We start from the raw sequence: 23,689 nt of genomic DNA, 5'->3' as shown, positions 1-23,689 counted from the left end.
AGAGTGCTGTGTATTTACACCTGAACTAGGGGCATGAAGCCGGATTTTCGGGAGGAATGAGAGTGCCTGGTTACACTAAATCACACTGCTTACGCTGGGCTTGTTTCATTCTTTGCCCACTGTTGTTTGGGTTTTGTGCTCACAGATCAGGGGACCTTGTGAAGAAGCAAGGAAAGAAAAGGTGTAAAATTAGTAAGAGACACAAAGGTTGAAAAGAAAGTGAAGAGATTAAAAAGGATATTAAAATGAATGCCAATTATACCAAACTTGTAGGTAAAGGCAGAGCCTTGCTGGTGGCTGGCTCAGCATGGAAGTTTGACCTTCCAGGCTCCCTGCCCTACAGCACTGTCAGTTTTAATAAGCTGTAATCCCATAGTTACAAGCAAGACTAATCAAACTGCAGAGAGCAGCCTGTTCCTAATCAGGAAGGCACAGGGTAATCATTTAACTCTGTGGTTTCTTACTGAGCTCCAAGCTGCCTCTACAGAAAAAACACCCTGGATAAGATAGTTGCTTTCCACTCTAGCCTGGACCCTTTGATGGTCTTTGTTTGAAATTTCTATTAAAATGCTTTCATTACACAAGTATTTGGTTTAAAACTGTTTTAGAATATTTTCCCTTTATTCCAAGGAGTAACAAAATAAACCTCCCCCAAAATATATAAGAAACCTCAGACTCCAGTTGATTACCTGAGTCCACTTGAACTAATCACAGTACCCAAACATTTCAACACCATTCAGGGTGTGGTTACAGTCCCAAACTGGGAAGGGGGTAGAAATTTGAGGATGTGGAATGGTAACCCCTGTTGAGCACCTACAAATACCAGCATGGTACCATGGGGCATGTGCTAGTGCTAGCTATTCACTACTGGAAAAACTGAAGCCAAGGCCAAGTTGCAGCAAAGCTCCTAAAGCACCCAATACCCCAAGGCCAGGAGGCCCCTCTATGCAGTCCCTGATTCTCTTAGCCCCCTCAACCCAGAAGTAAGTCAAAATAAGAATTTACAGTGGATAATCATTGAATTTAAGTCAGGTGGAGCTAGAGTCTACCTGGGAGCTGAGTAGTCGTAGGCCCTTAGGCAAACTATTTAACTTTCCTGAAATATCTGGTGGGCACTCAGGCAGGCTATTCAACCCTCTTAAAATTCAGTTCTTAAATAGCTGGCTTCAGTTTTTCCAGTAGGGAGTAACTGGCAGTAGCACATGTAGCCCATAGGACAATAGCAACACCTCATAGCCATGCTCTAAGAGTCAATCGTTATATATGAAAAGCATTTACCAAGATGCCTGGCACCTTTAAGATACTCCATAGATTGTGATTATTATTTTTATTATGTGCTAGCACGGCCCTAAGGCTCGTAATTATATAACTTAAAGAGGTAAGTGATATGGCTTGGATGTTTGTCCCCTCCAAATCTCATGGTGAAATGTAATCCCCAGTGTTGAAGGTGGGGCCTAGTGGGAGGTATCTGGGTACATCTCTCATGAATGGCTTAACACCATCTCCTTGGTGATGACTGCATTCTCCCTCAGTTCACATGAGATCTGGTTGTTTGAGTCTGGGACCTCCCCATTCTCTCACCACGCGACACACCGGCTTCCCCTTTGCCTTCCACCACAATCGTAAGTTTCCTGAAGCCCTCACCAGGAGATGCTGGCGCCATGCTTCCTGTACAGCCTATAGAACTGTGAGCCAAATAAACCTCTTTCCCTTATAAATTACCCAGCCTCTGGTATTTCTTTATAGAAACACAAGAACAGACTAATACAGATAGATAAGGGAATATTCATAATGTATATAATTGAATAGCTCCTTTTTGGATTTTACATTTATCATGGATGTTCTCAAAACAATGAACACAGATAAACATTTTTTTTCTTCAGATGAGAAATCGCTAGAACATTTCTGGTATTACAGAAATTTAATATTTTGTTCAACAGACCTACTACATTTACAGAAAGCCAAACACAGTACATTTTTTAAATTAAAAATGTTTTATTCGCTATTGCCTTTAATAGATTTGCTACAATAAAGGAAAGGAATATTTTTCTCAAATGTGCTAATAAGAAAAAGACCCAGGAAACTGAACAATATTGGACACAGTTTTCAGTGTTTTGGACATAAATAAACTCATGAATTTCATATGGATTCTGGAATATTTACCACTACTCCCCTAACGATGCATTTAGCATTGAACAAAAATATGAACATTTGAACAAGTCCAATCCAACACGTTTCAAAACAATCAGATCCTTGGGAAACTGTTTTCCATAAGTACCCCTTGCCATTCATGGAAGATTTATGAGGATGCCCATGAATTTATTCATAGACATTCCCATACTACGAAAAAGAAAACCATATAGATGGGTAATATAATTTGACTATTTGTCCCAGCCCAAATCTCAGGTTGAAATGTAATCCCCAATGCTGGAGATGGGGCCTGGTGGGAGGTGTTTGGAGCACAAAGGTGGATCCCTCATGAATGGCTTGGGCCATCCCCTTGCTGATAAGTGACTTCTTGCTCTGAGTCTTGTTCCTGCTTTTGTCATGTGATGTGCCTGCTCCCCCTTCACATTCTGCCATGATTGTAAGCTTCCCAAGGCCTCCCCAGAAACCAAGCAGATGCCAGTACCATGCTTCCTATAAAGCCTGCAGAGCTGTGAACCAATTAAACCTCTTTTTTTTTTTTTTTTTTTTTGAGACGGAGTCTCGCTCTGTCACCCAGGCTGGAGTGCAGTGGCCGGATCTCAGCTCACTGCAAGCTCCGCCTCTCAGGTTTACGCCATTCTCCTGCCTCAGCCTCCCGAGCAGCTGGGACTACAAGCGCCCGCCACCTCGCCCGGCTAGTTTTTTATATTTTTTAGTAGAGACGGGGTTTCACCGGGTTAGCCAGGATGGTCTTGATCTCCTGACCTTGTGATCCGCCCGTCTCGGCCTCCCAAAGTGCTGGGATTACAGGCTTGAGCCACTGTGCCCGGCCTAAACCTCTTTTCTTTACAAATTACCCAGTCTCAGGTATTTCTTTATAGCAATCCAAGAACGGCCTAATACAATGGGCTCCCAACACATAAAACATACAGCAGCCACAAAATAATTAGAAACAATATTAAGTAATGCCCACTAAATTTTGAACAGCAAAATATAGCATAGAGGTATAAAACAAATATATTTCTTACCCCTACAAAAAAAAAGGGGCATCTTTTTGGTTTTGTTATTGCTGTTTGTATAAAAACTATGGTGTGTGCATGCGGGTGTATGTGTATTCCTTAAAGAAAACTTGAAAAACATAGAGATAACTTAGAAAGAATCACCTTCCCCTACCAGCTTCAGGATCTCCTGATACCAATTCAATAACCATTTAAAAACCCACAGGCCAAACCTCTCTTTAGGCTCTCAAATATCCCTACTGTTGTCTGTCTCCCAGGATGACAATTAGGGCTACTAAGGTTATGACTCTAATCTAAAACTTTTTATTCTTCAAATTTTAGAGCTAGACAGTATCTTAAAAGTTCATTCATTCCTATCCATTATGCCTGTCCCTATTTATTCAGCAGGAAACAGCCATGGAGAAGTTAAGTGAATTGCCCAGGAGTCATATCTGAGGAGGATGGAGACTAATCTTCTAATCGTTAGGCCAGGCAGGGCTCTGTCCAAGTGAACACATTGAGAATGAATCTTCACAAGAGATAGGGCTTCAGTTATTACTTAGTTAGACTATTAATGAGCCTGGAAGGCAGACCACAATGATCTGCACAACCAGATGAAAGCAGCTGGGCAAACTTTTGGCTCCTAACAGGCAATTACATTGGCTCTAAAAAGAAGCTACAAATAGACCATGTGGTCAAATGGAGGAGTGTGACCTGGGACAGATGATCACAGGAGCAATGTTCAAGCCCGCCCCACATTCCAGGGATATCCGAGCCCGGTTCAGTCACAAGAGTCATTTCTGATTGGCTGCACTGCCAGGGCAGGGTAGAAGACAAAAGTATCCAAAAGAGTCTCCTGAGAGTATGAAGGTGAACTAAAGGAAACCCTCAAACAAGCCAGATTTCTTCTCAAATCAACAGGCATATGTCCAGAGGCCATGCATCTCACACCATTTCCCTTCAAGCCTCCATCCCATTCATTGGTCCCTCAGAATCTTGTCACTCCCACTTCAAGGTTGTGCCCTCACAGCTAAAGCTTTTGTCTTTGACTAAATGAATCTCTATCAACTAAAAGAATTAGTCTAGAAGTTTAAAAGGTCACAGTTCAATTCTCTCTGTTCAATCCAGGTCATTTAAGTCTTTAGAAGAAATCTCTTCACCCTCATGTGGGCAGTTTGGTACAAATAATCTTTACTTTAGCAGACCTTATATCAAAATATAAATAACTAAGGCTCAGATTATTTCTTCTTCACGTCTTCCCATCTTACAACACTGATACAGGCTCAGTGTGAAGAGTGAGACTTGTATTTGCGAGATCTCAAGATGCTTGCCTGTGGATGAGCTCTTTCAGCTGTGCCAGTTTGTCATGTTTTAGTGCCTCCCGGATGGAATGGAAAAACCCAAAGTAGTGTTCAAAGTTGTGCATCATAAGCAGGACTCCGGCCAGCAGCTCATTGGTCACCAGCAGATGGTGGAGGTATGCCCGAGTGTGATTCTTACAGCAGTAACAGGAACATCCTCTCACCAGCGGGTTAAAGTCCTCCTGGTACCTAAGAGAGAAGTCACAGTGACATTCCAGAAAGTACGGAATACAAGAAATTCACAACCTCAGCTATCTATTCTGCTGGTAAAGTTACCAGTGGTTAATAACATCACTAGCAAATGTTCAGTGCTGTGCACCTGCTTAAAATGGCAATATGGTTAAAAGTGAACAAAGAGCTGGATGCGGTGGCTCACTCCTGTAATCCCAGCATTTTGGGAGGCCGGGACAGGCGGATCATGGGGTCAGGAGTTCAAGACCAGCCTGGCCAATATGGCAAAACCCCATCTCTACTAAAAATACAAATATTAGCCAGGCATGGTGGTGCATGTCTGTAGTCCCAGCTACTCAGGAGGCTGAGGCAGGAGAATCACTTGAACCCGGAAGGCCGAGGTGGTGAGCCGAGATCACACCACTGCACTTCAGCCTGGACAACAAAGCGAGACTCCATCCCAAAAAAGAAAAAGAAAAAAAAGTTAACAAAGAACACAATGAGTCAAGGAGACCCTGGAGTTTTTCTCTGACTGATGCAAACTCCGAGTCTGGGGTTACGAAGGAGCATCAGAATAAATTCATGTGGTCGCTCACTCATATTGACTATTACTAATCACATTGTAAAGGCACATAATGTTAGGAAACACTTGTAAGTGTTTGACATTTAGGAGAGAAGTAAGTGACACTTCTTTCCCACTTACCACCAGAATTATTATCAAAAGACATGGTAGACTTCTACTTAACACAGCTTTTTGCAGTTTACCAAACGCTTTCACATATACTGTCTCATTTAACCTTCGCATTCATTCTTAGAGATAACCATTTTTATTGTCATTCTACAGAAGAAGATTACTATGGGGGTTGAGAGGGAGGGCCTGGAGCTACCCTGTATGAATTTGATTCCTGGCTTCACAACTCACTTGGGCAAGTCACAGTCACTTAACAACTCTCTGTGACTTGTTTCTCATCCATGAACCAAAGGTAATAACAGTGCCTATCTCAGTTGTTACAAAGATGAAATGAATTAGTACAGTGAAAGGACTTGAACACTGCTGGGCACTACTAAGCCTAGGCACTGCATAGGTGTTAACTTTTTTTTGAGACAGGGTCTTGCTCTGTCACCCAGGCTGGAGTGCAGTGGTATAATCATAGCACACTGCAGTCTCGGACTCCTGAGCTCAAGCAACCTCGCACCTCAGCCTCCCACCACGCCTAGATAATCTGTTTTAGAGAAAGGGTTTTGCTATGTTGTTCAGGCTGGTCTTGAACTCCTGGGCTCAAGTGATCCTCCATCCTCAGCCTTCCAAAGTGCTGGGATTACAGATGTGAGCTACCATGCCTGGCCAGGTGTTACCTTTAATCAACTATTAAAAATAAGTGGATTGAGGTCAGGAGTTCAAGCTCAGCCTGGCCAACATGGTGAAACCCCGTCTCTACTAAAAATACAAAAATTAGCCAGGCATGGTGGTGCATGCCTGTAATACCAGCTACTTGGAAGGCTGAGGCAGGAGAATCGCTTGAACCCAGGCGGCGGAGGTTGCAGTGAGCCGAGATCGTGCCACTGCACTCTGGCCTAGGCAACAGTGTGAGACTGTCGCAAAAAAAAAAAAAAAAAAAAGTGAATTGACCAGACCAAAGTCACACAGTCAAGAGCAGTGCTAGAATTTGTCTACAAATCACAAAAACTGAAAGTCTAGTGCCAATAATAATAGTACGATTTCCAATTAAATCTATAACATGAAGGGAATTTTAGTAGTAACCATTTATATTACCTTAAAAATTTAAAAACATAAATAAATCATTTGAGAGTCAGTGGATGACAGAAAAAAAAAAGGATAAAAGAAAAGAAAGACAAAAGCAAATCTATCTCCTTGGTTATTTTTTAAGAAGTCAAATGCAGTAGACATTACCATTTCTGACCTACAATTAAAGGAGTCCCAACAGAATATGAGTAAGAACAAGGATCTTCACATTCTTTCATGAACTCTCAAGTCTGTACTATCACTAGATAGATATAAATAAGTCATAAGCCATAGGATTTCCCTTTACATAAGACAAAAAACCCACCCTAGTACTAACATGAGTGTGTCAGACTCAAAGAAAAATCACTCACTGGTTCACTGATGATTACTACTTTTGACCAAATACAAAAATTACAAGACACAGGTTCAGTATCCCTAATCTGAAAATCTAAAATGTGAAATGCTCCAAAATTCAGAACTTTTTGAGCACTAACATGATGCTCAAAGGAACTGCTCATTGGAATATTTCAGATTTCAGATGACGGATGCTCAGCCAGGTAAGTATAATGCTAATGTTCTAAAATACAACAAAAACAACAACAACAACAAATCAAAGAAATCTGAAACACTTCTGGTTCCAAGCATTTTGAAGAAGGGATATTCAATTCAATCTGTATCTTAATTTGTTCTTTATAAATATTTTATGTAAGATTTATAGCCTGTATCTAACAAAGATGTTAGGCACCCTACAATTTAAAAGTTTGTTGTGTTTTATCTTGAAATCCTTATTATGCTCTAAAGGAATAAAAGACACCAAACAATGGATTTGGTCTAATCTTTCTGTCAGCTTTTCTAAAGCAATCATTACCTGGCTCTAGTCTTCTGACAAGACAAAGTCTACAAATTCATCTGCAGAAAATAAAGAGTTTTTTTGAAACTGAATTTGAGAAGGCCTAAATAATACCCAACTATTAATATTTTATGAAATCATAAATTGAGAATAGTCCCATAAACTTTTAAAACAGACTAAAATTCAGAAATCAGAAGGTAAAATCTAAACCTTTAAAAATTTCTTACATTTTTTCCTTCAGATTAATTTCAAATGATGTTATTTCTTGGTTGCAACCAGTTATTTCCATTTTCTTTATTTGATCCACACATTTTATTTCTTCTTGTGTTCCATTTTGTTGTAATACTGAAGGACAAACCAATAAAAAGCCTTGAATGATGATCAGATAAGAAGTGGCCATTGGAAATACTTTATTTTAGTTATTATTACATGATCTTTGACTCTGTAATTTCACTCCTGAGAATTTATCCTAAGGAAATCACACAAGAAATGAAAAACAGCAATATGCTCCAAGACAGTCACTGTCCTCTTATCTACAACACCAAAACAATCTAGAGAGTCAATAATATTTAAGCAAATTATAGTTACAAATATATAACATACAATCTTACCATCAAGAAATAATTTAAAAAATGGTTGGTGGCCAGGCATGATGGCTCATGCCTGTAATCCCACAACTTTGGGAGGCTGAGGCAGGAGGATTGCGTGAGGTCAAGAGTACATGACCAGCCTGGGCAACGTAGCAAGACCCCATCTCTATTTAATAATATATAAATAAACCAACAAAAGTTAACAGTTGGTGTTGTGTGTGTGTGTGTGTGTGGTGGGGTTATCACTATCCCTTATCACAATGTACATGCGAATAAATTGGGCTTCGAATTACCTATATTCCAAATAGATTGAAGTAGAACATGGTTTTAATGTATGTATTCTATGTGGAGACTCTGGCCCTCTGGGGCACCCAGACTATCCAGAATTAAATGGCAACCTGAATTGTTCCCTTCAACTTTCTGCTTTAAGAAGAAACATTCCTTGCACTGCAAAAGAAACACCAGCTACTCTACAAAAAGCCAACTGCCTGAAACAGGGACAAGTAGTTAAGGAGTATTTTGGGAACAAATGATAACAAATCTCAGTGCTGGTCCCAGGAGAAGGACAGGTGGTCTTAGGAGGGTAATTTTATCAAGGTCAAAGGAATAAGAGAAGCAACCTGAGCACTGGGCACAGAGCTGTCATAATTTTGTTCTCATAAATTTGCTGATGTGGGAAACCATAATGAAGCCCTCAGCTGGCTGCAGTGACTCATACCTGTAATCCCAGCACTTTGGGAGGCTAAGGCAGGAGGGTCGCCTGAGGTCAGGAGTGCACGACCAGCCTGGGCAACACAGCAAGACCCTGTCTCCGCAAAAAATTTAAAAATTGGCCAAGCGTGGTGGCATGCACCTGTAGTCCCAGCCTACAAGGTGGCATGCACCTCCCAGTACTCGGGAGGGTGAGGTGGGAGGATGGCTTGTGTCCATTAAAGTTAAACAAATTAAACTTTACCAAGCAGTTCAAAGGTTTTCTTATAATTTCCATCACAATTCACTCTGAATGTTCTTTTTTCAGGAGTTTGAGGCTGTGGTGAGCCATAATCACACCACTGCACTCCAGCCTGGGCAACAGAGTGAGACCCTATTCTGAAAAAAATTTTTTTAAGCTCTGACATTTTGGAAAACTCTTGTCATTTGGGAGAACCGGTGTCAAGTAATTTCTTTGGAATTCTCAGTATGTAAGTGGCAAAGGACTTGAATTTGCCATACACACACAGTTAATAATACTTTGTTTAAACATTCAAACTATTTTCTTTTTCCTAATCATGAAGAAACTTGGCTTTCTCTGGCCAAAAATGACTTTGTTCATTACAGAGAACTCAAATCAGGTTCTTTTTAGAGCTTTGCATATTCCTGGTACTGAATGACTAACAGTTACCTCTATTCTGGTGGAAATAATTCAGTTTGTAAATGAAGATGTGAAAATTTATAGTGTTAATGGTATACCTAGCCACATACATTATGTTCTGGTCTGTCTAAAAGGACAGTAAAATTGATCTCCTATATATTTAAGAATTTGATCAACTTGATTTATTTTGTTTCCAGAGTAATTCCATTTAGATTAATGGTTAAGCTGCTTCATAAAAGTATAACATCTGAATGAAATTTAGTTACCTGTGAGGAATAAAATGAATCTTTAAGGAAGTTTTGGGTCCCATTTAAATTTAAGGTTGATGTGGTTAAGGAAAAGTTTCAAGGATGGCAGGAAAAGGAAAGGAAAGGCCATTTCTCCAGGTCAGAGGGAAGACTGCACAGGAGACACTCTCCTGAAAACTTACTTCAAGCAACTCTAGCCCAAAGTCTATATCCCAGCTCCTTTTGTACCTCCAGTTAAGTGTTAGAATCTGAAACTGACTTTCTTAACTTCTGGATAACTAAAGAATAAAAGAAAATGGCAGTCCTTCAAAGCAACATTAGCAGAGGAAGACAGTTTTCAAAGCCTGGTGTATTAAAAAAAAGAAAAAAGAAAAACCACCAAAATGCAAGAAGTAACACTAGGATCAGAGGATCATGAGTCTCCCTGTATTTTAATAGCATAAAGTTTGCAAAGAAAAGACAAAAACTCTTTTGTGAGAAAACAAGTTAACTTTAACCAAGCAGTTCAAAGGTTTTCTTATGATTTTCATCACAACTCACTCTGAATGTTCTTTTTTCAGGCTGTTAACAGAGGAGGTTTTGTTTTTCTTGGTTCTGTTCACTATAAAATCACATCCTAACATTGATGAGCTACATGTATAGTATTAAGTACCTGGATTTGTGTGCCAACATGCCAGGGCACACAGATAAGAAACAAAGATGTAGTTTTGTAAAAGACTGGCTTTATATATACATATTTCTGTCTTGTGACTCAAGCCAAAAATTAATAGGAAATGGAAGAAACTTAAGGATAAGAGAGAAACTTCAAAAGACTTACGCATCTCTTCGGGATTCAGCTGGTAATCAAAACTGAAAGTCAGGGCACCTCCCCGCTCTGTTACTTGATAAGGGAAAAAACTCTCAAATAAGTCCACTCCTCTTTCAATACACTTGAGCACCTCATCTGGCCGACCAATACCAGATATGAGCCTATAAAAGTAACAATAAGAACAGTGACATGAGGACAATGCAAGGAAGGAAATCAGAAAGTCCTTTTAATGAACAAGGCACCAAAAAAAAAAAAAAAAAAAAAAAATGAAAAACAGCAATCACGGTTAGAGTGGCAGGCAGTAGACAGAAACATGTAGTAGAAAGAACATATGGCTTTGGAGCCAGAAAAACTGGGGCTTGAATACTACCTCTGCCATTTATGTATTTGCTGTGTCACTTTGGAAAGATGACTTAACTTCTCTGAGTTTTAGTTTTCTAATCTTAAAAACAAGAGCAAATAATATATACCCTCACAGAATCGTTCCGAGAATTAATGAGATATTTGAGAAAGCACATAGTATAGTTTCTTTTTTTTTTTTGAGAGGGATTCTCACTCTTGTTGCCCAGGCTGAAGTGCAATGGTGCAATCTCAGCTCACTGAAACCTCCGCCTCCCAAGATCAATTCTCCTGCCTCAGCCTCCCTAGTAGTTGGGATTACAGGCACCTGCCACCATACCGAGCCAATTTTTATATTTTTAGTAGAGATGGGGTTTCACCATGTTGGCCAGGCTAGTCTCGAACTCCTGACCTCAGGTGATCCGCCCACCTTGGCCTTCCAAAGTGCTGGGATTACAGGTGTGAGCCACTGCACCCGGCCCATAGTACAGTTTCTGATCTCAGAGAGAAGTTCAAAGAAGGTTAGGTTAGTTTCCTTTCAACTATCATCCTTTCTGAACAACCTCCCTAGTCATAAACTAAACTTTATAGCCTATTCACTATATAGATTTTTTAGGAGTGCAAAGCTGTATGCTTTATTTCTTGCTGAAATATTTTGCTTGTTTTAACTGTATTTTGCCTATAATTTTTCATAATTGGTACAATAAAGACATTTTACTCTACTATATCCCTCATAAGTTAATTTATAAAGCAACTCTCACTGTCAGGATTTCATCTCTGGCCATAGGATCTAAGAATCTAGTTGGCTTTCTTTATATTTTCTCCATTAATAAAAAGTCTGCACTGTGGAATGAGATGGTGTTTTCCAAGGTACAGGTTTAGCATCCTTAATCCGAAAATCTGAAATCCAAAATGCTCCCAAATCTGAAAGTTTTTGAGTGCCAACATGACACTGAAAGGAAATGCTCACCAGAGAATTTTGGATTTTGGACTTTCAAATTAGGGGTGCCCACCCAGTATGTACCCTGCAAATACTCCAAGATCTGAAAAAATCCAAAATCTCAAGCACTTCTGGTCCCTAGCATTTTGGATAAAGGATACTCAACCTGTAATAGGTAAGGCATTCTGAGACTATTAATGGCACTCAGCTAGGTTTTGCCACTCCATGAAAACAGATGTGGAGATGCACTAAATCACGGCTGACTGGCTGGCTGCTGCTCTTTTTTATGTTTGTTTTTCTACCTATAGCCCCTTTCTATGAACTGGCACAGAAATGCAAAGAAAAGCCTCATGTAATATTAAATAAGCAGAACTCTTAAATATATGCTGGTTTTCCTGACTACAGTTTCCTTCAAGTAATGTAATATTTTAGAACTCCTATCCAACTGAAGCTGGCATTTCTACATACTGACAGAAAGAAAAACAATCCAGCTTTCAAATTCAGTAACAGACATCTGTGAGCACTTAACAGGAATAAGTCCAGAAAATGTCTAGAAATACTAGTGCTGAAGTGTTATATACACCAGAGTGAAACAAGTACAGGAGAGGGAGCAATGAACACAAAAGAACTAGGTAAAATTGGGGGTCAAAGGCTGGCTGAGGTGATGGAAATACCTTGTTCTGGGTAGTGTTTACACAAGTGTAGACATGTGAAAATTAACTGAGCTGTATGTATGGTTCATGTGCTTTCCTCTAAGCTGTACCTGGATCTTTAAAAGGTAGTAAAATCACGCCTGTAATCCCAGCACTTTGGGAGGCTAAGGCGGGCGGATCACCTGAGGTCAGGAATTCGAGACCAGCCTGACAACAAGCAGAAACCCTGTCTCTACTAAAAATACAAAATTAGCCAGGTGTGGTGGTGCATGCCTGTAATCCCAGCTACTCGGGAGGCTGAGGGAGAAGAATCACTTGAACCCAGGAGGCAGAGGTGGCAGTGAACCGAGATCATGCCATTGCACTCCGGCCTGGGCAACAAGAGCAAAACTCTGTCTCAAAAAAAAAAAAAGTAGTAAAATTACATATATTGTACACTATCCAACTAAAGGAGTGTAGAGCAGCACACCACAACCAAACTTCTTAATATACATGCAGGAAAAAACCATGAATATTCACATTGAGATAACAAACCATTAAAAAAAATGTGAGTAGCCTAACACGACATCCAGCTGCATTCAGAAACTCAGAATTTGTAGCTTCAAATCTTGCAGATCATCTTTTCTTACCAGCACAAGGTGAATTCTGCAATTTATGGAAATGTAAGAACCAATCCTACTAGGGTTGTCATTGCCTTCATTTCAAAAATTGACACCACTCACTACCGGCCTCAAATCTAAGAGCTTCTTAAGTTCTTGTTGGTGGAACTCATCTTCATCCCACTAATCATCCCATATCTGTCCTCAGCTTTCCTCAGTTTAAACCAGAGTTCCATACGACTTTATACTTGGTCTCCAGATACCATGTTATAATGAAGAGGCAACAATATTTATAATTGGCAAAAGAATGAGGGGAAACAGTATAATACTTGCTCTCACTTAGGAGGATCAAATAACATAATTCACATGGCAGTTATCCCCTACTCTACATTCTGAAATCAAGGCCAGGACAGCCTTCACAGAAACTCCCCTTACAGTCTGCCTCAGTGCCTCGGCAGACTCAGCCCAGAAAGGACATAATCAAAACATCAAAAACATGCCCATGCACAGACACTATGTAATATACAATGAGCCAGCACTCCTGCCCTGTATCCCATGAGGCCAGCCTGTGTCCTAACTGAACTGGCCTTGGTTTGTCCTCCGGCAGCTCTGCAGTGACTGATGACAGCAAGCACAATCTAGTCTCCAGGGTTGTTGGATTTCCTTGAAAACCATCCAGAAGGAAGCCACCTACGGGCCGCTTGGCTGTCTCTCGTGCTGACCTCAGCCTCTCTTCCATCACATCTCCGCCTTCAATCACTCCAATGATCACACTCTTCTGAAGAACCTGAGTTAAAAAAGGATGACATGTTTTTAACCATTTTCAGTATCAGAGACCTTTGTTTAAATGAACCTTACATGGAAGTCCAATGTATAGAAGAGACCTCAGTGAAGCTGCTACAGTTGAAGCATTAAGGGGCATGGTGCTCCCTTCTCCCTAAGAACCTTTAGGGCTCTGAGGAACATACTTTGAAAAACATACTTTACCCATCAGGTAAGAAAAGACTTAGGAGAAAGATGCATCCAACATATGTAGTCTTGTTCTGGCTTAGATTAAATTAGATCAGGTGCAGTGGGCAAGCCTGTAACCCCAGCACTTTGGGAGGCCGAAGCAGGAGGATCATTTGAGCCCAGGATTTTAAGACTAGCCTGGGCAACATAGGGAGACCTCGTCTCTATGAAAAATAAAAAAACAAAATTGGCTGGGCATGGTGGCTTGTGCCTGTAGTCCCAGCTATTCGGGAGGCTGAGGTGGGAGGATGGCTTGAGCCCGAGAGGCGAAGGTTGCAGTAAGCTGAAACTGTGCCACTGCATTCCATCCAGGGTAACAGAGTGAGACCTTGTTTCAGTAAAAAAAATGTAAATAAATAAATAAAGTGTACACTAAACAGGTACAAGAGGAAAAGGACAAAAGAAGAGTTTTAATTTGTGTAATGACTATCCAGGCCTGCTTTAGACTATCTCCAAGCCTCTTAGCTAGAGATAACCTTAGGAACTTAGAAATTGTTGAGACAACTGACTATCCACTCACAAACCAATAAAATAAAGACCACTACTACACACCATCCTCAAAACACAAATTCAATGGACCTAAGAGCTAAACATAAAAAATATAGTTATACAAGTTTTAGAAGAATATGTTGAATATTTTTACAATCTGTAAGGAAGGCCTTCCTAAACAAGCTAAAGCTTACAGGAAAAGGTTGACAAGTTTGAGTATAAAAACTTGCCAGGCATGGTGGCTCACATCTGTAATCCCAGCACTTTGGGAGGCCAAAGCGGGTGGATCATTTGAGGTCAGGAGTTTAAGACCAGCCTGGCCAACATTGCAAAACCCCATCTCTACTAAAAATACAAAAATTCGCCGGATGTGGTGGCATGCATCTGTGGTCCCAGCTACTCGGGAGGCTGAAGTGGGAGAATCGCTTGAGTCCAGGAGGAGGAGCTTGCGCTGAGCCGAGATCGGGCCATTGCACTCCAGCCTGGATGACAGGGCAAGGGTCTGTCTCAAAAAAAAAAGAAAAAAAAATCAGTAAAACTTCTCTAGTAAAATATACCATCAACAAAGGCAAAGGAGAACTCACTCTTCCTCTTTGGAGAAATATTTAAATATCTACAGCATAAAATGAGCTCCAACAAATCCTCTAAAGAAATGAATGACAACCTCATAGAAATCTATGTACAATATGTAAATATGAAATTCAGAAAAATAAGTGTGAACGCCCTATACACATATGAAGAACTACTAAACCTCGTTAGTAAGGTAATGCAAAATCGGAAACAACGAGTTACCATTTTTGCCCATATAATAACAAAAAGGTTAAAACACAGATAACAACAGAGTAGAAGTGAAACTGTAAGGGAAATGACACTTACATACCCTGATAAACACAGAGAAAAATCAGTTCAACCTCTTAGGAAGGAAAGTGGGCAGCACTTATAGAAATGTCGATGTTTTTATCTATGGATCCTAAAATTCCATGTCTAACAATCTCTCCTACACTCATTCACATGTGCCAAGGTTTATTTACAAAGATGTTTAGAATAATGAAAAACTGGCAACAACTTACATGTGTATCCATAGAGGAAAGGCTTATGTAAATCATAATATATACACAGTATGGCTTCCTATGCAGCTGTTTAAAAAGAATGCAGTACATATAGCAATATATGCAGTGATCGAAAAAGAGTTTCAGGATATTGTTAAATGAAAAACAAGCAAATTGCTGAATATATGATCATACTCATGTAATACAGCCATGTATATCTATATATTAATTATGTGTATGTAATTGCAAAAAATAAGTTTTGCAAGAAAATATACAAATCAACAATGGCTCTCCAGTAGAAGAAAGGGATAGAGAGGAGGCCTGGAACACTGTGATATGAGAATTTCACTTCTTATTTTAAGCAGGAGGGACATAATCAAACCATTCCTCTAGAAAGTAAACTTTGGCTGCCGTGTGAAGAATAAATTAAGGGTGAGTATGATTGAAGAATGGAATAGCAGACAACTTTAATGATCCAGGTGAAAGATGAGATGACCCGGACTAAGGCAGTGGCATGTGGATGAAGAGGAAAGATAAAACTTGAAACCTCATCAGGAAGTAGGATCAACATAACTTGACTGATTAGTCATCCAAGGAGAGGATAAAGACAAAGTCTCAAATGACTCCTGGCCCCTGTTTTGCAAGTCCAGGGAGATGGTGATAAGAGCAAAAGGCAGGGACTCCTAGAAAAATAATGGATGAGGCAAGATGATTACTCTGTTCTGCGTGTTCTGAGTTTGAGGAATCAGCAGAATGTCCAAATGGCAATCTTAATTCAGCCACTGAACCTAAATGAACCTAAAGGTATGGGTGATACAAACATGAGTGATACAAACATGATTGCCCAGGCTAGAATGGCAGACACTTGGCATGATGCTACAACTCTCCACTCCTGATTTGACAGCAGATGTGACTAACAGATGACTCTCTTCTTGCTGCACCCGACCACCTCGAATGAAACCCATTCGCCATCCCTAACCCAGGTAATATATGGAGAAGAAAAGAAAGCCAAAAACTGAATCTTGGAGAGCTTCAATATTGAAGGGCATTCAGAATAAGAGGAGCCAGTGAATAAGACAGGGAGGGAATCACGGGAAAAGATGTATGCAGATACACAAAGCAGAGTTACACAGGCCTGCCTGCTTACATGACTAGCATGACTATTTGGGAAACTCCCTTTCCTGGGTGTAAGAAGCACGATCATATAATTTATTATCTAAAATGGAACACTTAAGAATGGGGGGGCACTATTTAATAATCATGTCAAGACAATAATAAAGGATATGGAAAGGGACTACACATTTGACCAATAAATATGCAGAAGTAAGGCCGGGCGCGGTGACTCACGTCTATAATCCCAGCACTTTGGGAGGCAAATCACAAAGTCAGGGGTTCGAGACCAGCCTGGCCAACATAGTGAAACCCCATCTCTACTAAAAATACAAAAATTAGCCAGGTATGGTGGCGTGCACCTGTAGTCTTAGCTACTGAGGAAGTTGAGGAAGGAGGAATCGCTTGAACCTGGGAGACAGAGGTTGCAGTGAGCCAAGATCGCACCACTGCACTCCAACCTGGGCGACAAGAACAAAACTCCATCTCCAAAAAACAAACGAAACAAAAAAAAAAAAACCCACAAATATGGAGAAGTAATATGAAATGATGAGGCTGATTGCAACAACAGAGATGAGGGACTTGAGGCTCATCTGACCTTTCTAATAATCATCTTTGTCACACTCCCTGTCCTGCTTTCTACTTACCCAAACATTACTAGTCCTACAAGGATAATGACTGGCTAAAAACAATTACTAGCAAGCCACCAACACTAACTGCCCAGACCCACAGCAATGTCCCCACACCAAACTCCTGTTACATATACTGTGAATTCTATTCAGAATAACTGTTTCCTCTAATTACTTCACTTATATTAATTTTATTAGCCAAATTATATTTTTATTGCTAAATTCAATACAATGATGTTCTTCAAACTCAGTGTGCTTTGCCATAGTGGGATGTGATCATCGCTCAGGATTATCCACATACATGATCTTAGATATTAAAATTCTCTCCTTTGATCACTATCTTCTGTTCCCTCATCTCTACTATTCTCTGAATCCTTTTCCAACTTAATTAACTCTGCTGTCAGTATCCCTGATTTACCACTACAGCTTCATCTTCCTCACCCCATCACAACCATTCACCATGAGCAAACATTTACTGAAGGCTTACTATGTGTCGGATGAAACCCATTCGCCATCCCTAACCCAGGTAATATATGGAGAAGAAAAGAAAGCCAAAAACCGAATCTTGGAGAACTTCAATATTGAAGGGCATTCAGAATAAGAGGAGCCAGTGAGTAAGACAGGGAAGGCATTCTGCTGCATGATGAAGATACCCAAATTACACACAGAAATTGAGCTTAAAGAGGCCACAGTTTAATAAAGACAAACGCATAAAGAAATCATTGAAATACAATATGATTGGGGCTAAAATATAGCTACATACTAATTAAAGAGGTAGCAAAGAATGAATTGAATCCCCTGGAAGTATCAGGAACCAGTTCTATAGAATGACAGGTGGCACTTTGGGAGGCCAAGGCGGGTGGATCACCTGAGATCAGAAGTTCAAGACCAGTCTGACCAACATGGTGAAATCTTGTCTCAGCTAAAAATAAGCTAAAGATACAAAAATTAGCCAGACATGGTGGTGCATGCCTGTAATCCCAGCTACTTGGGAGGCTGAGGCAGGAGAATTGCTTGAACCTGGGAGGTGGAGGTTGCAGTGAGCCAAAACTGCCCCACTGCTCTCTAGCCTGGGCAACAGAGTGAGACTCTGTCTCAAAAAAAAAAAAAAAAAAGAATGATACACGGAATGAAATGAGCCTATGTGGAAGCAAAAGAGGGAATACAGCTCGAGATATGAAAAGCAGAAACAGTCCAGAAGGAAATCTGTGTACAGAATGAAACAAGCTAATGCCTCAAGGAATTCCAAGCAACTCAGAAAGGCCAGAGTGCAAGTTACAAGAGAAAGTGGCCCACAGTGAGCTGGAGGAGGAGGAGGCAGAGGCCACACCACAGCAGGCTGTCCATGCCATGTAAGAGCTGAAGTGGAGACTCATTAACTTCTTTTAGGGAAGTGGGCAAGGAGCTCATGTTTGTACTTTACAAAGATTTTTTGGATAACAGGGCTGAAAGATGGATTAGATAAAGATGAGAATGGAGGCAGAGAGAAGAATTCAAAGGTAATTACAAACGTAAGAGATGATGCAGTTATGGCTTAAGGTAGTGATAAGGAGGGGAAGATTTTAGACACATTTAGGCAAATGGAATCAAGGAAGAGTGAACAGTTGGATATCAAATGTGAGTGAAAAAAGGAGTCTTGAAAAGCTCAGATTTCTTGGCCAGGCACAGTGGCTCACGCCTGTAATCCCAGCACTTTGGGAGGTTGAGGCGGGCGGATCACCTGAAGTCAAAAGTTTGAGACCAGACTGGCCAACATGGTGAAACCTCATCTCTACTAAAAATACAAAAATTAGCTGGGTGTGATGGTGCATGCCTGCAATACCAGCTATGTGGGAGGCTGAGGCCAGAGAATCCCTTGAACCTGGGAGGCAGAGGTTGCAGTGAGCTGAGATCGCGCCACTGCGCTCCAGCCTGGGCAACAGAGTGAGACTCAAAAAAGAATAAGAAAAGCTCAAATTTCTGGGCTGAGGAGCTTGGTGGATGCCATAAATGGAGATAAAGTATTGAGGAAGAGCAAAAGGAAGAAAAGGCTTGTGGAGATAAGATGATGAGTCCGGTCACTTCTGAGTATGAGGAATATTCTAGTGACATAACCTACCTATAGCCCAGTAATTATGTAATTCTGAAGCTAAGTAGAATGATCTTGATAGTTCATACACTTTTAGAATTATTCAGCAATTAAAACTAAGGGAAGGCTGCCCAGGAATAACACATAGAATAGGATGAAAAAAGAAATCTAAGATAGAATCCTAGAGAACAATAATACTTAGGGTTCAAAAAGCAAATAAAAATAGAGAGTAAAACAGACAAAGAGTGAGGAGCACAGCAGGAGGAGGAACAGAAAAAGTGGTGTCACAGAATGTAAGGGAGGCAAGAGTGTCAAGAGAAAGGAGTAGTTAGTGGTACAGAATTACCTCTGACTCTTCCTGCAGCCGCAGACAGTTATCCAAGAAAAGAAGTGATCGGTCAACAGACTTTCTGACCCTTTTTATGGAAGCTGCTTCCTTACAAGACACTTCTCCATCGGAGAGGCACTGGAACCAATCTGGCTGAAGGGCCTGCTGAATTGCCATGAACTTGGAAACAGTCATTTCCACTCGTCCTGCAACACTCCACACAGACACAGACTGCCATGGAGCAAAATGATGAGGAATCAGCAAGAGTAAAATGCAAATAAAAATAAAATAATTAAAATGATAAAGCAATAATTCTTTACAACTGCAGAGATGGTGACAATTCAATATCCAGACATGGTGGGTAATAGGATCTTATAGCTTACAGAGAATCCTTCAATGGTCATATAAGACAACTTTTGAGCTAGCCCCCAAGAATTATTTGTTATACTTTTCTAATCATCTTCTGTTCTCCCCTATCTTACCTGCCCCACCCCTACCCAACCCTTGCTGTTCCTGAATACGCCGGACTTTGATCACACTGTTCCTTTTGACTGACAGTCCCATATTTCTTTTTTTTTGAACACTTTTTTATTGATACATATTTGTATACTTTTATGGGGTACATGTGAGACATCTTACATATAGAGCAAGTGTAACAATCATGTCAGAGTATTTGAGTATCCATCACCTCAAGTATTTATTATTTCTAGGTGTTGGAACTTCTACTTCTTCACCTGGCAAAATACTATGTGTCCACTGAGACGCTGAGTTCACATATTAATCTCCAAACTTCCTGGGCATAATCGATTACTCACTCCTCTATGCTTTTACATCAATTTGTACTTATTTCTTTATAGAAATGATAGCACTTATTACACCATTCTGTATTTGTCTGACTAGAGTATACCAATTCATGTTTGTATCCCAAAAGCACAGTCTAGGGCCCTATACATTTTTAATATCTAGTGTTTACTAGACTGAGTTAGATATAGAATTAAAGATTTAAATCTCCTAGTTCACGAGAATATATATTAGTAACATTCTATCTTTGAGCTAAAAGCAAACCTACCGTTCAACCCAGCAATCCCATTACTGGGCATATACCCAGAGCAATATAAATCATTCCACCATAAGGACACATGCATGCAAATGTACGCTGCAGCACTATTCACAATAGCAAAGACATGCAGTTAACCTAAATGTCCATCAGTGACAGACTGGATAAAGAAAATGCGATACATATATACCATGGGATGTCATGCAGCCATAAAAAATAATGAGGTCATGTCTTTTGCAGGAACACAGATGGAACTGGAGGCCACTGTCCTCAGCAAACTAATGCAGGAACAGAAAATCAAATACCACATGTTCTCACTTATAAGTGGGAGCTAAATGATGAGAACACATGGACACAAAGAAGGGAACAGACACTGGGGTCTACTTGGGGGTAGAGGGTGAAAGGAGGGAGAGAAGGAGAAAAGATAACTATTGGATACTAGGCTTAATACCTCGGTGATGAAATAATCTGTACAATAAAACCCCATGACACAAATTTACCCATGTAACAATGTTTACATGTACCCCTGAAACAAAAATAAAAGTTAAAAAAAAAGGAAAAAAAAATTCTATCTTGGTTACCCTACAGCATCCCTCTTCTTAGATCAACAAGGACACAGATGGAGGGCCAACATACAGTTGTTTTATTTTGTACTAAGGCATCAGAATTACTGTTTAAATGATTCTTCTCCCTTATAATTTGGGTAGACAATGGAAGTCAAAGTATTTTCTTTTCCTTTTTTTTTTTTAGACAGTCTCGCTGTGTCACCCAGGCTAGAATCCAGTGCACTGGTGCGATTTTGGCTCACTGTCACATCTGCCTCCCGGGTTCAAGTGATTCTCTCGCCTCAGCCTCCCAAGTAGCTGGGATTACAGGCGTGTGCCACCACACCTGGCTAATTTTTGTATTTTTAGTAGAGATGGGGTTTTGCCATGTTGGACAGGCTGGTCTCGAATTCCTGAGCTCAAGCCATGCACCTACCTTGGCCTACAAAAGTGTTGGGATTACAGGCGTGAGGCACCATACTCAGCCAAAGTAGTTTCTCTAGAATTCAAATTACAAAATAAATAGAAGCTTAAAATAGGAGAATGAGTAAAAATAGTGTTCTGAGGGGCACAATTAATAAAAAATGCTGATATTAATAAAGTGAGTGCAGGAAAAGTATTTGCGTTTGTAAAGCAGCAGTACACACTGAAGCCTTGCCAGAATGCTGTCCTCAGGGATAATGCCAATGAGGCCACCTCTCAGCTGAACACTTTTAATAAGGTGCTTTTGATACTGCTCTTCACTAGACAAAATCTCTGCCTGTAGACCCAGCAGACAGTATTACATTGAGGTTCTACTATATATAGTTATACATGTGATAATACTCATCAGCAACTTTTCCCCACTCTTCCTGAAGTAGTTAAAAATCCAACAAAGCATGGTGCCGAAAGACTATTGTTTTCCCCTATCATAGCAATTTCTTTTTTTGGCATGTATTTGACCCTCCTCTACCCTCAAATTTTTTTGCAACAATGAAAATGCGAGGATATGGTGTTCTTCATCTTAACCTCATCCTTAGGCAGCCCTATTCTAACTCCTTTTCTTTTTTTTGAGACAGAGTCTTGTGCTCTGTTGCTCAGGCTGGAGTGCAGTGTTGCTATCTCAACTCACTGCAAGCTCCGCCTCCCAGGTTCACGCCATTCTCTTGCCTCAGCCTCCTGAGTAGCTGGGACTACAGGCACCCGCCACCATGCCCAGCAAATTTTTTGTATTTTTAGTAGAGATGGGGTTTCACCGTGTTAGCCAGGATGGTCTCGATCTCCTGACCTCGTGATCCGCCTGCCTTGGCCTCTCAAAGTGCTGGGATTATAGGCGTGAGCCACCGGGTCCAGCCTCTAACTTTTATAAACTATCCCATCCCATTCCACTATAATTATTGAAAAAAGGAAAAGGTATAAGGGATCATCTCAGACAGTGGGATCTGAACATCTGAGGGATACACAGTAGGCTGACTTCCTGGGACAAAGCTGCAGCCTTGGATGCTCTTCTGAAAACACACCTTGTTTGTTACATAACCAGCTGGGCAGGGGCTGACTGGATCATGCAGGGAGCAGTACAAAAGTGATTCTGGCATGCCTGTATAAACACAAAAAAGAACGCTTGAAAGTGCTTACATCAACAATGACACTGTATTATAGCAGGTAACAGCTTCACAATGTCTACTGCTGAATAAAGCAACTCTAAACACTGTCAATAGGTGGTATCTGAACTTGGAATTATAGGAGGCCTATCAATATGCATAAAAGGATTACTAATCTAAAGAAAGAAATATAAAAGTTCATGTCTAATAGGTACTGAGCTGCTACAAAGGAAAGATATATCTTAAAGCACAATATACAATGAAAGTATTTAGTGACACGTTGATCTCATTTGATTTTACTCAAAAGAATTTACTATCAAATATGTTTATTCCAGGTACCATCCAAGGGGTACTAGCTACTGGAAAGATAAAATGATATGGCCACAAAGTGATCTCACTAATAATAAATCTCAATAATATCATGGGTCCCTAGGGGCAGAAGTTTAGAGAAGTTATAGGATGCTGCAAATGGATCTCATTCTTAGTAAGTTTCATTCATTTACGATGACAGTCTCTTAGGTTCTTCAGTCAAAAAGACAATCTTTTCTTAAAAATGCAAAAAAATGTTTAGTAAACCATGTACTTAAATATCGTATGCTAGCCTATATTTTCATTAAGGAAAATAAAACAGGATTCCACTGAAAAAACACAAAAACAAATAAAACAAGTTTAAAACCTCTGTAGTCTTTTCACTTTATTTTCCATAATTTCAATTATTACAATTATCTCTAGAAAGCTTACATTAGCTATTTTCACTTAATTATATGCTTGTATACTTTAAAGCTGGTTATTAAAATTAGGTTCAGGTCAAGGAGAACGATATTCCATAAATTCCTCTCCTAAAATACAGGGCTTTGTGATAACCAACAGGACATGATGCAGTTGCCCCCAGAAGCAGAGGACTGAATAACCAATGGAAGCAAGGTTTTTCAAGGATTTTCATTCAAGTGAGTCCTAGATATCGGAAAAAGCTTTAGGAGAAAGTGGTATACAGAAGAACTGGTGTTCTAGCTATCACTGCTA

General features: G+C 40.1%; 1 protein-coding gene across 3 annotated transcripts in view; it reads right to left on the bottom strand.

Annotated features, from left to right (window-relative positions):
• Nucleotides 1-2,928: 2,928 nt before the first annotated feature.
• QTRT2 (queuine tRNA-ribosyltransferase accessory subunit 2) overlaps nucleotides 2,929-23,689 on the bottom strand; it is a 31,187-nt gene continuing 10,426 nt past the window's right edge. The window contains exons 4-9 of one of the 3 annotated variants that reach the window (XM_010361007.2): nucleotides 22,586-22,662; nucleotides 19,503-19,715; nucleotides 13,388-13,587; nucleotides 10,279-10,430; nucleotides 7,500-7,617; nucleotides 2,929-4,696 (exon numbers count right to left, since the gene is read on the bottom strand). In XM_010361007.2, coding sequence (XP_010359309.1) covers nucleotides 4,465-4,696; nucleotides 7,500-7,617; nucleotides 10,279-10,430; nucleotides 13,388-13,587; nucleotides 19,503-19,715; nucleotides 22,586-22,662 — 992 coding nt within the window. In that variant the 3' untranslated portion in view covers nucleotides 2,929-4,464. The remainder of the gene's footprint in view (nucleotides 4,697-7,499; nucleotides 7,618-10,278; nucleotides 10,431-13,387; nucleotides 13,588-19,502; nucleotides 19,716-22,585; nucleotides 22,663-23,689) is intronic. The other 2 variants (XM_030941321.1, XM_010361009.2) reach the window with 2 other exon arrangements.

The sequence above is a fragment of the Rhinopithecus roxellana genome, chromosome 1 (assembly GCF_007565055.1).
Source record: "Rhinopithecus roxellana isolate Shanxi Qingling chromosome 1, ASM756505v1, whole genome shotgun sequence".
Taxonomy (NCBI): Eukaryota; Metazoa; Chordata; class Mammalia; order Primates; family Cercopithecidae; genus Rhinopithecus; species Rhinopithecus roxellana.
The sequence above is the reverse complement of the archived record's forward strand: the minus strand, read 5'-3'. Positions and strand labels throughout refer to the sequence as shown.